The sequence below is a fragment of the Ruditapes philippinarum genome, unplaced genomic scaffold (assembly GCF_026571515.1).
Source record: "Ruditapes philippinarum isolate M1 unplaced genomic scaffold, ASM2657151v2 ctg211_1_1_1_1, whole genome shotgun sequence".
NCBI classification, from domain to species: Eukaryota; Metazoa; Mollusca; class Bivalvia; order Venerida; family Veneridae; genus Ruditapes; species Ruditapes philippinarum.
Window position 1 is genome coordinate 634,152 of NW_026852000.1, and position 14,590 is coordinate 648,741.

Genomic DNA, 14,590 nt, shown 5'->3' on the forward strand with positions numbered 1-14,590 from the left:
CACTGGTGCCCGTTCGTGTCTGAAATATGCACGGAAGGGCACCCGAGGTCTTCCTCCACCAGTAAAGCTGGAACATCGCGATATGATCTATACTGTGTCGATGTGACGTAAAAACCCAAAACAAACAAATATGACCAAATTATTAAGGGTAGAGTTTAAGATTCCAATGAAATCAGAAATGATCACATAAAGGACTTGACAACACAGTGAACACAATAAAAAAACAGATTTTGTACTTTTATAAAATTGGTACAAAATAAATGACTGTTTTGTGCAAGACCCATGTCAAAAGGTCACAGCAGTGGATTGGACTTGCATGTCAAATGCAACTTTTTATGCCCCCGCCATAAAATGGCAGGGGCACATAGTGTTACCCTGTTCCCTCATCATCAGTTTCTGTTCATTATCTTGGTAAGGATTGCACACATTCAACAGGGTTCGTACAGTCTTAAAAAGTGCTTAAATTTGAATCCCTTTCTTAAAAAATGCTTAAAAATGTAAAAAGTGCTTAAAAGTCCTTGAATTTGCTTACTCTCTTGAAAAGTGCTTAAATTTGCTGAAAATGATTGAATGACATTGTGTTGATAAAAATCAACAGTTAACAAAATCAAAAGAATGATCCAATTAAGGATCAAAATCAAGAAAATGTTTGCTCGACGTAATAGTAAGTCAGGACAAATTGTAGTTGTAGTTGTTTTAAACTAATCTGTATTTGACGGGCCCTTTGTTATTGTTCTACGAAATCATTAAAATTATGGCCAGAAAATGTGCATTCAACAAAAAATGACAAAAAAACTATACTTCTTAAGTTGAAGATTGCATCGATATAATATGTGTAACAAATGTGCTTGAAAAATGGAAAAAATATGCTTAAATAGTGCTTTAAGAGTCCTTGAATTTTGGCATTGGATGTCTGTACGAACCCTGTTCAACTAAAATCTGACATAAGGATACATCAAAAGAATGCGCAGGTCAAGTTTGTAATTGGTCGTGGTTTAATGATTCTATGCAGAGTTCTGCCCCTTTCACTTTGAAAATAATATGAAATTTTCAGTTGCCGTTCATTATCGCCCCAACAGTTGTACATGTACATATGGATATGTCATAAGAATACACTGGTCAAGTTCGAATTTGGTCATGGTTTTGATGATAGCTGACAGTTATCCCTCTTGAACTTTGAAAAAGATCAGATATTTTTAGTTTCTGTTCATTATCTCCCCCAATGGTTGTACACATTCATCTCAAAGTTGACATATAGATACATCTTAGGAATCAAAGGCAGTCGGTGCATGGCTTGGACAGTATATATGTGCATGATCACGCCCCCTTATTTTTATAAATGATTTTTTATAAAAATAAGTGGGCATGGTCATGTACATATACACTATCCAAGTCACTGCCTGTGTTAGGAATAAGCAGTTCAAGTTTGAATTTGGTTGTGGTTCAATGATTTTGGACAAAGTTATCTCTCTTGAATGTTGGAAAAATTTTGAATTTTCAGTTTCAGCAGTCATTATTTTGGTTACAAATATGCAATTTACAAAAGGTTAACACTGAATAGTTTCAGTGCCTTGAACTTTGTATAAAATGGTTTGTGTTAACATTTAATAGTTTTAAGGACTTCGAACTTAAAATGAAAAAAAAAATAGTTTGTGCAAACAAGTTTGGAACTAAATATTATAACATAGATCTGAAATTTTGGCTGCATTGGGGGGGGGGGGGGGGGGGCATCCGTGGCGTGACGACACATTTCTAGTTTATTACATCACTACCAAATATATTTGCTGTTGGTTCAAATTCAGTATTACATGATGGGATACCATATATTTTTACAAAAAAAAATTGGAATAGTATTTGTCCACTGGTGTTCAGTAAAGGAGAAAAAATAAACTACTGTTAAATATTTTATTAAAAACATAACATAGTATTAATTTTAAATATTAATAAACAAAAAACTACAGAAATAAGAACATGACATAAACTGGAAAAAGAAACATTTGTCATTGGTAATTTACTTGAATGTCATGGGTAAAATGTATACATCAAAAAGTACCTTTTTGTAAATTATAATCGAAGAAAAATTCAAAGAAAAAGTTATGCATTATTTTATACCAATAAAGAAAATACTTTAGTGTCCAGTCAAGATGTAAATATTTTAAACAAAAATATATTGTACATAATTAAAATACATGTATATAACAGCTTTTAAAATACTAGTAAGAGATTATAAACATTGAGTACATAAAATGTGAATACTTTTACATAAAAAAACTCTATGAATCTTCTTACATGAGTAGAATGACATCTTGAATGGATTCAAGGTTTATTGAAGTGTGTCGTCTTTGAATGGGTTATAAGCTTCGAGCATTGTATTGGTATTAAACATTACTGTCCTCAATATCATAAATAGAATCGTCCAAAACTGATAATTTTTCGGGAAAATTACAAAATATGAACTGACTGAATAGCAAACAGTGCAGACCATGATCACATTGAGGCACATCGGTTGATCTTGGGTAAGATCTGTTGCTACCAGTGGAGTTAAAACTATGAGCATTATTAAGCATTTGTTTTTATTACAATTAATTAAAGCCATGTAATAAACTTTGACTATTTTATTACATCTCCGCCGTACTACTGTTTTTTATCGAGCCTTGATACCAGTTTTATTAACAATATGTGCGTACTGTGATCTTGTTAACAGCAAGGTGAAATAAGTTCAGAAAAAATAACTTGTGATGATATGGCAGATTAGAGGTTACTGAAAACACTACCAGCAATGTAATTATATGACAATAAAAAAGAAGGAACTAACTCGGATGAATGCATTAAAAGTAAATGGAGTATTATATAACGAGTGCGACGTTCTTCAATTGTAATACACCACTGCATTTACCTAGATATCAAAAGAACAATTTGTTGCTTTTTTCTACACAATGTACATACATTAGAAGTCATTATAACAAAGATATACAACTTGTATATAAATGCGTTCTATAAATACTGATTAAATGCAATATAATAATGTGATAGGTAAAAGGCTTATGTATGCATCTTTTGCTTTAAAGGTTTCCAAGTAAATTCCAACAATATTCATGCACGCAGCTCTCGTTTCCTCTTGCCGAAACAAAATGCAAGAATGAATATTGAGCTTAGCCCCAAACCTGCTGACTTCACGTAATGGAAGTGTCTCGCTTTCAATTTTTAGCAGTTAATTCAAAATTTTAGGTGTAGCCTTGTCTGGTTGGACGGATTTGCAGGCTGGCCTGGCGTTAAACTTATATTGGCGACACAGGTTAATCATTTGCGATTCAAGCAGATTAAGGGTTTATCTTCATAATTATTAACAAGGTGATTTATTGTTTAATAAATTGTACATCTGCCTTTCCCCTTATTGCCATCATGGTATCTTGACGAAACGAAAAACAAGATACAGATGAAAGGGTATTATGATTTTGTTGCAAGTTACTTTAAATTACTTACCCCTATATATGTGTCTGCTTCTCAGTAAAACCCCAACTTTCAAATATTTCGACCTGAGAAGCAATACTAAGGGGTGTGGAGAACATATTTTTATTGCTGGGAAAATAATTTCAAACATTTAAAACTACATATTCATTTCGCCTTCCATCCTAAATATTTCAAAATATCTTCTTAATTTCATATTTAACATGCACACATAAGCATTTTAGCCCACAATCTACTAGTATGGTTAGTAGTTAAAAACAAAACAAAATAAATATAAATACACTAAAATAATAAATAAAAAAAATACAACAAAGGAAAAATTTCGAAAAATAAATAATAAACTGAACTGCGCAACAAAAGATTCCGATCAAACATTTTATAAAAAAATGAAGAAAGTAACAAAACAAAAACTAGAGTCTCGAGCCTTTTTTCACACAGCAGTCTCACGTCTAGTTTTGTGTCCATCCAAAAGTCTGTAAACTGATAAGTACTTTTCGTAATCTTCTTCCTTCGTTTGTTCTCCAAGCTTTTGCTTGGCAATGCATAATGGTTTCTGACACTTTCTGTTTATCACCGACCTATCGGCACCAGCTTTGAGAAGAGCATTTGTTGCAAAGAAGTTCCCGTACTGCGCGGCTGTATGCAGCGGTACTTCATTCCTTTTGTTTTTAAAGTCTACCAATGAGTCATCCATTTCTAGCAAGTTTTCCACAAGTTTATCGTGACCGTGTTTTATGGCAATATGAAGCACCGTGTCATTAGTATCTAGTGTTACTTCGTTGATATTTGCCCCCTTTCCAACCAATCTTTTAAATGCGCTTAAATTTCCAGTAGCAGCCACCACGTGTATTGGATACAAGTTATCGATTGGTGAATTCACGTCTATGTTTTCATCTCCCAGTAGACGTTTGATACCTTCTATGTTTTGGCTTTTACAAGCAATTATCCAAGGAGACTGCCCATCTCCATCTTGCTTAGTTGTGTTTGCGTTGGCTTCCAAAAGACTGTGAATGACGGTTCCTTTACCAGATTCGGCGGCATAATGTAGAGGTGTTCTTTTCTTATCATCAACCACATCTACATCTACACCATGTGATATCAGACAAGTGGCTGCTTCATAACTACTATTGATAGCTGCGTGATGAAGGGGCTGTCGGCCTGAGCTATCTGTTGCACAAAGGATTTCACCGTCTGATTTCACGAGCAGACGTAACATATATGGTTTGTTGTGCCTTGCACATTCGTGAATTGGCAGTAGCCCGTGTTTATCGGCCTTTTTTTGGTCGGCCCCATGTTTCAGTGCAATGTCCAGGAATGCTGCCCTGTTTTTCAGAACAGCTTCGTGCAGTATAGTTTTTCCATGTACGTTAATTAGATTAATGTCTCCTTTAAAATATTCAAGAGCTACTATAACCAAACCGTTGCCGTCTTTAGTTGCAGTGTGGATGACTGGATCAACACCTTTTACTTTGTAGTCGACTGGTACGAATCTTTGAAGGACATTTATTACCTTAGTACGTTTCTTCATTGGCTTTTCAGCAAATTTAAGCAAGGCAAGCTCCATACATTTGCATTTCTGGTCGTCCGTTATATCTGCTGATATCGATTCCAAAATGTCTTCAACTATTATATATGATCCACATTTAATTGCTAAATGTAGACATTGATAGTTTATATTGACATTGTACTTATTCCTTAGTTTAAAATACATGTCTTCGTCGCCATGTTTGCAGCAGTACAGAATGATGTCATATTCCTTTTGTGTAGACCATCCGCGATAATTTTTTCTCTTCTCACCCCAGTTCTTATGAAGGAAAACGGACTTGGCCAAATTGTTTTGTCTTCTATTGAAGGATTCTGACTCGTGCAACGCACAATCAAGAACGCACTTTGCGTTTTCTTTTGAGGAGCTGATAATGAAACTCTTAAGCCAATCTTTAGTTTTTCCAAAATAGTCAAGAAACTGCATAGCAAACATTTCGTGTCGGAATAGTTTATGGGTTGCGAACGAATCTATGTCGCCGGCCTCGAAGAGTTCAATCAGTCTGTCATTTGCCTCAGAACATTGTGATTTGTCAGAAACATCAATATTAATGTATCGTTTGCCATCTTCTCCGAAATTAGTATCGACGCTGATATATTCCTTGAAGAATCGTATATCAGACAGTTTCATTATATATTGTGGAAAGTCCTGACCGATGGCTATCAATGTTGCATTTTTCACACAAGGGGCAGCAAAAACATAGATTCCTTTCACCTCTTCCTTTATATGGGTGTTTCTTAAAAGCTCTTCTCCCGTCCTTACCGATTCTAGCATGGACTTAGGGCATTGTTTTGCGTAGAAATTAACGATCTTTATCCACCACGGTATCTCATCTTCGCATAATTTTGCTTTGGTTTTTGCTTTTCCTCTCTTTTTTGAGTTCTTGTGCGTTACCGGTAAGACACGTTGACTACGAGAGTCATCAATCCTAGCGACATCTTCAAACTTCAGTTTCTCCCCACATATTGCAATCAGGCTTAATGTTAAAAATTTGTCACGATCATCTTGGCTTTTTGACTTTTTCATACAATTGAGTGCTTCAAAAAGATCCTCTGGTGGATGCGTAAAGAACTGCAGACCTTGTCTTATTTTTTCTCTTGTGTCTAGAAACTGTTTAAATTTCTTTGGAAAGCCCGAAGGATGAGCTGCTTCTGCGATATCTGAAAGAAGCGATTCTGAGATACAATGCCATCCTTTGCAATGTTCTGATCGGTCTTCCTTCCCATCACTGTTAACAAGTTTGACCTTCAACTCTTCTTTATGATTTTCGAGTATCGCCTTTGATATTTCAAACATCTCGTCACTGTCAAGCTGTATCTTTGGATCCTCCAAGTCCACTATGCATTTTCTGTAATCATCAAGCTGACGTTTGCATTGACTGGCAATATGGTGTTTTACGGTGAAAATGATCTTCACATTCCTTGAGGATTTCTTCCTTTTACACAACTTTACATATTTCAGACATGTGTCCAACGCGGTATCTTGCAGCTTTGCTTCTCCAAATGCGTCATCAACTAGAATTGTGACATATTCTTTTGAGTGAATGCATTTTTCAAAGTTAGAAAGTTCTATCAAGTTATACTTTTCTTTACTATTGGACTCCGAGAACACGTCCCATGCAAGATGCGAAGAACCGGAACCATTGTCTCCCATTATCATTACAAACCCTTCTTCCTCGAAAATCTTACGTGCTTTTTTCAGTCGTCTTTGCTCAGGAATTTTCACGCACTGTTCATGTTCTTCAAGACTGACCTTTGTGTGGGCTATGAAGAAACATAATTCATACTTTGATGTAAATTTTGCGGCAATATACAAGTTATTATTTAATGTTGCATAGAAACGTAAATAAAAAGCTGAATTACAAAATGTATTGATATTTGGAAACTTCTATACCATCACAATGCACAAAATTGACACCGTAAAATCGGGGCAAAGAAAACCATGTGTCGGATACGCTAAGGGGTCAATGCCAAACACTATGCGAGATACAATCAACAAATCATGCGTTGGTTAATGTAAACCAATGCACTAAACGTCATAAAGGGGCCATGCAAATCAACAAATGATATATCGATCGATACTGATTCAGGAGGCACTGTAAAAATCCATGTGCATGATATTTTAAGACTCAAAGAAATATTAAGAATGATACAATTACACTTGTGGAGTAATAAACAGAAACAACACACCTGCAATTGAATCTCGGATTTCTTGCTCAGACGAAGAAAACACCGCTGCAAAAACAGAAGGAATGAAAATATTTATCATTTATATAGAGGACGAAATGTTAGTCAAAATATATTGATCATTTTATAACTACTAATTGTACACGAAACAGTGTTAAATAAGTATGTTCTGACATGTGTTTACAGTAATTTTATGTTCCGGTCAACAAAGCTAAGCTGTTAAAAGAAATGATAATTTATAAATAATATGCATACAGAACTCTGATTAACAATGGAAGCATTGTTCATATATGGGAAATGTATTTTAAGAAAAATAACAGGAATTTAAGGGAATAAACGTATACTTACAAATCTGGCTCGCTGTCAAGCCTTCTGAATATCCAGACTCTGAAACCAACAATTTCGATATGCATATATATTCTTGTATATATAAATTACGGACATATAGCATTATCCGTGAAGTAACGATATTTATTAAAGGGGTTGGTAATAAAGTTAACAAGTTAATTATTATATGGCCACAAATTGTGTGATAATAAACAATCCGTACTGAATAAACATTGATTGATAAACAAACGTATGACTGAATTAAAAACGCAAGCGTTACTTACATAATTAAAATAAAAAGAAATAAATTTGATGCTAATATATAAATGACTTGTCAGATTGAGCAATAATTATGGCGCGGTTTTAACACTTGGATTACATGTATTTGCTTTTCTTTTTCTTCTCTAAATTAGTCACTATCACTTAATATATGTAAAGAGGGAAAATATTAAATTTACCCCCCCCCCCCCGAACATTTATGTAAGTACTTTGGCATGTAACATTCTGAGTTCATCTGTGTTTGTTTGTTGCCTATGTAAAGTCATACGTTTACATAATTATGTAAACGTATGACTTTACATTGGCAAAGTCACTAGGTTAAGGTAAAAACATTCATTGATAACCTTTAACTATTATCAAAGTAAAATATAAAACCACATACCAAAATTATGGATTTCTACATTGCTGCCGTTGATGTTAATTACATTGTCTTGAGAATATGTTTTTTGTTTTATAGGTTGTAAAACGGTTGGTTCTGAAACAATGATTTGTATACTGACATAAATAAATATAACAGCTCGATACATTCTACTCGGGAAATACAATCCGACGGAATAATATACATAGTCATGTTCAATTTCTTGTAATATTATTACGAGTAAAACTTTAAACAAAGCTGAATTAATGTTTTAGTAGGTTTCGCATCACTGACGTTATTTGTGAATAATTACATAAAAAACTTCGTGACATCACAATTGGAGCAATCATTCTAAGAGTGAAATCACAATTATGTTTTTATGTTTAAAAGTTGCTATTTTATCACTAGAAAATACCTCTATATATGAAATTTAATAAAGTTCTCGTACCGCTGAGATAGTGGTAGTATTTAGTTGACATGATAATTGTTAGGTTTAATAAATCAATTATTTTAATTAAATGTAACTTGGTATGAGCATATTAACGTAATAATACATATATTTGTAGTGAACAAATCAAATATAACATGTAACGTACCACTTGAGAACTTCTTGACGAGTGGAGCTTGTTCACTGTAAGGTATGGTCTCAACATATCTTTGTGTGTTGCAAACATCACTCTCATCTTTTAGTCTTTCTCCAGTCACGCTTCTCCGATCAGTGAAAGATCCGGTATAAATACCAGAGCTTCCATTGGATGTCGTACTTTTCCATCGCCTCTTCTTTTCATGAGTGATGCTTTCGTCTCTTGCATTTAACGGCTCTTTGTATGAACGTGGTGAATGATTTTCCGACACCTGATCTACGCCAACTAGGTGTGCTATATTACGGTTGGAACCGGGTAAGGGACCCCTTTCTCTGACACAACCGTTTTGAACCCCTTCTTTTGGCGTTCTTTGAACATCGGGCTCTTGATTTGTTTGGTATTGACGCCCTGTAGCCTTATTAGTATTAGCATGAGAAGTCTGGCTTGCATTTTCCAGCGGTCTACTTGTATCTGTGAACAAACCTGGTAATTTATTGTAATCCTCCCGAGTAAAGACGTATTTAATTTCTTTTTCACATAATGGTTTTTCTACCGAGTCATTACCTTTCCAAAAATTTCCTGGTTCACCATTTTGCACCCAATTGCTAGAGTCCTTTTTCAGTGACTGATTGAAGCCAGTTTTCCTGGGAAAGGGTTCTGCCTTAGCATCGAAAATGTTTTCGAAATAACTTGTGAGTTGCTTAACGTCAGCCATTTGGTAAACAGCCTACAACGAATAAAACAAGAATAGCTCTGAAGGCGAAGGTTGCACATTTGTCAATGTATTCAATGCACATAAGCCAATAAGGTAAAAGCGTAAATATCTATTTTATTTTTCAACAGTGACCCTAGTAATCTCTAGCAAAAGCTGTATGAGCTAAAGTGTAATAACCTATTTTAAGCATCAGTGTATTGGACCCTAACCCAAGTGACCAAAGTTTAAATATTATCCGGTGTATGTTTCAACCAAATATGTGAAAAAAGGCTGTGAATCATATCTAAAAGTGTAACAAGCATTATCAGTATTATAACAGGAGAAGATTTGTAAAACTCTTGGGGCGGCTAAAAAGAAAACCGAAACTTAATTGTATCCTGCGGACCAGTCGCCGGTGTCCTGACTAATGCCGAGGAAAGTGGCCCTTCAAACTAGGCAGGTTCGTCGAAGAAAGTTTGTTAGGGTGTTTGAGCCTCTAGCACAAAAAGTGGCGGCTTGAAAGGCTGCTGGTATCACAAGTCATGTACAGCCCTTTTCAGGGCTACCTCCTTTTTATATTGTCTCAGGTACTGTTCATTCAGGTTCTCATTGACCGCCGTACAGTCACCTACTTTTGGCTCAAAATCTATATATTTAGCTGATACTCCGTGGAAATTGCATGGAGGTAAATTATCACCACTCTATGCTTCAAAATTAACCCTTTAAGGGCATGATTCGGGGTCCGTACTCGACAGTGAAAGCTGCATTTTGTATCCTACACGGGCGGATGTGCTTCATCATCACTATAATGACAGATTGATGCTTATTTGAACCACTTCCGGACCCGCTTTTAACAGTGATTACTTTCAAAGTAATCTTATGATTGAACATATGGTTAAACTATTTGCCCATAACGTTCCATTAGTGTCCAATCGCAACTACTCGGCCCTTTCCGTCAGTCTTCGGATAAGGAATATTATAGTAATTTTTAATTGCCGGTCATCATGTATTATTAACACGTCGTAAAAGTGTCTTTAATCCGTTACACGACTTAATTAGTTTTAACAGTTAGATAACTAAATTAAAATTTAATTACATTTCTTTAAAAAAGTTTACTCGTGCCAGTCTGACGGGTGTTAGTCAAATAACAGCCTAGTCAAATAACAGCCTAGGTATTGATGTGTATTATCAAAGTAAATGATATTTGTATAATTAATGTTCCGTCATATTGCATACATTAATTTGTACTTCCGGTTCACGATAGTTGCTAATTTCGTTTTCGGCCAATGATCAATTAAATCAAATATAATTGTGTGTTTATGTTTCACTATTAATATACATGTATTAAATTTTGAATGATATATTTTTGTTCATTTATAATTTGTAGTTGGAAGTGATTTACCGTCATTTCAATGGTTAAATATTGCAGCTTGCCGCTAACAACAATAAGAAACCTACTTCTTTGCATATTCAATCATGTACATGTACGAAGTCAACGTAATGGCGGTAGTTCCAAGTTACTCGAATTCCGTTTCTCTCGAAGTAAAATACCTAGTCCCTTGGATTTCGAGTTACCGGGAGTCAACTGTATATATATAATAGCCGAGGCAGTTTCGAATGATTAGTGTCATTACACAATGTTACCCATTATCAATTTTATCGCTTGAAAGGTTGCCAAATAGTCACATGCATTGGAAACCCAGTGGTATATTTGATTCTGATGTAAAGTTAAGGTGTGTACTTTTGGCAAATTTTCAAGTCCTTACCTAATTCATACATTTTATTCATTTTATGGTTTCCCTTTAAAATGTTTGATAAATAAATCTAACCTAATACACCTCTAATTGTCAAAAAAGTTGTTTTTGATCGACTACCCGTTGTGACCAACTATACCCGCCATAATTTTATAAACTTTTACCTATGAAACACACACTTATCAAATCAATAAAAAATGTCGACAAAACGGCTTTTTGAGAAAAGAAAATATATACATGTACTGTGTGTATAAATTACTACAAGGTATATGTCTCAGCAACTGGTCTGACGTCAATATATTAAATGAACTGTTACCCGACTCCCTAGTTGAAATGATTTTTGGCCATTCGTAGTTGATCCTGCCTACTAGTATATTAGCGAGTTTAAGAAGGTCCATCCGCCCTTTGTTATTCCAGTTATATGAGGTCTATCTTCTATATATTACTGTTAAATGACATCCACTTGGCCTTTTGAGAACTTGTCCATCCACCCTTGATTGGTTTCATTAGGTCTACCTGCCCTTTCAGCATTTTATTTATAATACACCCACCCTTAAGCAATTTAATGAGGACTTGTCCATCCGCTTTTTTGATGAGGTATATACTTGCCGTTTCGGGACACCACTTAAGCGATTTCAATGAAACTTTACAGGATTGATTAAAATTATGTAAATTTAATAGTTTGAAAATTTTTTTTAAATTATTTTTACTTTTCTGTTTAAAATTAACGAAAACCGTCCCGTTTCACCATAAAGTGCATAACAGTTCGTACTCATTTTTACATCCAATGTCCATTTAAGATATTTTCTATGAAGTCGTCCTAGTTTTTCTGCTTGGCTAAATCCCACCAGTTCAGAACAATATGACATGACATAAAGATGTTACATAAGCATCAAAAAGGTAAAAGTTTTGGCTCTTGAATAAAAACGCATTTTGCTCTGTTTATGATTTTTGTGTCACCTACTACACCTAATCTCTCTTATTTTTACATGTCATTAAACCGCCTGCGTGAATCGAGTCCATTGAGATCCACACAGGGATAACTTACCCCATACATGCAACTATAGGTAAAGCATAAAGGGAATTATTTTGAAGAATTTTCATTTATCGACTTTATAATGACTTTAACTTTTAGCCTGCAGGCGGAAAATGAATTTACCCATGCGACTATGCCGTAATAAAAAGCCCTGGCACACAATTTGTTGGGCTAATGATGATAATGATATGTAACAATTGAAAAAATCACCAATAACAAACACCAACTGAAATTATAAAAGATAAAATGTCTTACCTGTTATATGCCACATCAATACATATCAAATTATAATAAACGTACACAGAATGTTATCGAAAAGCGATTTTCCGAATTAGAAAACGCCATCTTAGATAGGACGTTTTCCATTTCGTGTTTAAAAACTTAGTAGACATACGGACAAGATACCATTTTATAGATTCTATTTTTTGTGGTATCCCAAGATGACATCATTTTTAACCGGGTAGATTTCATAGGACTCAAAAATAAGCAAAAGTATTTATTTAAACTACCTACTGGTTATATTACGTAGCACGGCCGCCACACAGTAATTTTAATGCCTTTTTTCTTTACTTTTAACCATTCTGACATTAATCAATAAATTAGTTCATCATTCTGAATTGACATGAATATACAGGTTCATTTTTACATTAAGACGCACAAAAAGTGTAATATTATAATATAGTCAGTAGACTAGATATGACCTACTTGAACTTGATGACATTAAAATTATTAAAATATGAACTGTGCTTATTTATAAACTTCAATTTATCTTAGTATTGAAAGGTGAATAAAGATACGGGTGTTCAATGGCGTGACTTCTAAAATAGAAATATATTACAAGGATGAATAATTATATTTTAATACAAGACCTATTTATAAAATTTCAAACACTTTACAACTAAATGGTTCATATCAAAAACGTAATCACTCAGGAACGTATATTATATATATACCCCTGATGTGACTGAATATTAAACGAAGAAGAAAAATATTTTAAAAGGATAAAGTACATAAGGAAAATAGAATTTCATGTTACAAATTTAAATTAATTATAAAAGTCAATGTCATAATGTAAATACGGTATAAAAACACTCCTTTTTTCAAACGAGATAACAATACTCGCATGTATGCTTTAGGAAAATGCAAAAATATTTACAACCATGATGAAATTTTAATGGAGAATATATTAGAATTTACTATAATCACCACCCAGTAACTTATGGGGCATAACGTTATGGGCCATTTCTGTGGATAGTATTAAAGTGTCTTAGCATAGAAAAAAATATAATTTAATCACAATTATAGCTCTGGCCAAAAAGTCCTGCGTTTTGAGAAACCCGACACTACCTAATGTAACCGCACTGTAAGGTTTTGCTTAAACTGACTGACTATTTAAATAAATATAGATATTTATTACAAGGATAAATATATCCTGACCTAATATTTTATTGATATAAACAACCGAAACATATGAAAATCTGCACCGTCATCGTGGATTGATCAAACGATATAAGCTAAATAATGATAAAATCACATGAAATTCAGCTCATAAAGTCATTTAGTACATAGGGGAAAACAACAGCAATAATAATAACAACAACAACAACAACAACAACAAAAAAAAAAAAACTAAACAATTATTTCGAATTTTTATTTTCATCCACTTCAATAACATACAAAATTTGAAAAATCGCCTGATTTCTCACAAATTCACATTTTGCACATTCAAGGGCATATAGCAAGTGATCAGGTGAAAGCCAAAGTAAGTTTACATTTTCCCATAATTCTCTTCAATTTTATAATTTACTTTGGCATGAACAATGAATTACTCTCGTGGTCCAAGGAAATGTTTGTGAATATCAATCGGAATATACTGTAAACGTTCAATTTATGAAAAAAAGAGTGGGGCAGTCTTTTTTGTATTTTAGGCAGATTTATATTTTACCACTAAAGATTTCCAGTATCAGTGGTCAAGCACCATTATAACAGTCAATCTTTTGAAATATAAAGTCAATTCAGCTCAATTTGACAATGGAATAAAGAGCATATAATATCACCTTAAGGATGTTTTTAACAAATACATGTATAATCTGGTTCACTGTCCTATTATGGTTCCAATCCAAGATGGCTGCCCATAATAGGATCAGGAAACCCCCAAGCGTATTGGCAATGGACTGCGACGGAAGTGCACAGTGGACCAAAATAACACATGTAATGCTTATTTTCTAGACTTGTTTATCATAAAGTTTTAAGGTATATAGTCATGTTTCAGGTATAATCTTAGACTAAACAAAACTGAAATAACTGAAATAGAAATTATCTCCTAAGTATTAAATCTGTTATACCTTTGACAAAGAGTTA

At 34.0% G+C, this 14,590-nt stretch overlaps 1 protein-coding gene across 1 annotated transcript; it reads right to left on the minus strand.

Moving 5' to 3' along the window:
- Positions 1-1,891: 1,891 nt before the first annotated feature.
- On the minus strand, positions 1,892-12,641 carry LOC132745881 (uncharacterized). Its single transcript, XM_060734894.1, has 6 exons — positions 12,485-12,641; positions 8,758-9,472; positions 8,186-8,278; positions 7,546-7,584; positions 7,201-7,245; positions 1,892-6,774 (listed from the first exon to the last, which is right to left on the minus strand). Exons 2-6 carry the CDS (start codon positions 9,458-9,460, stop codon positions 3,899-3,901), a joined length of 3,756 nt encoding a protein of 1,251 aa, XP_060590877.1. The 5' UTR covers positions 9,461-9,472; positions 12,485-12,641; the 3' UTR covers positions 1,892-3,898.
- Between the last annotated feature and the right edge of the window lie 1,949 nt (positions 12,642-14,590).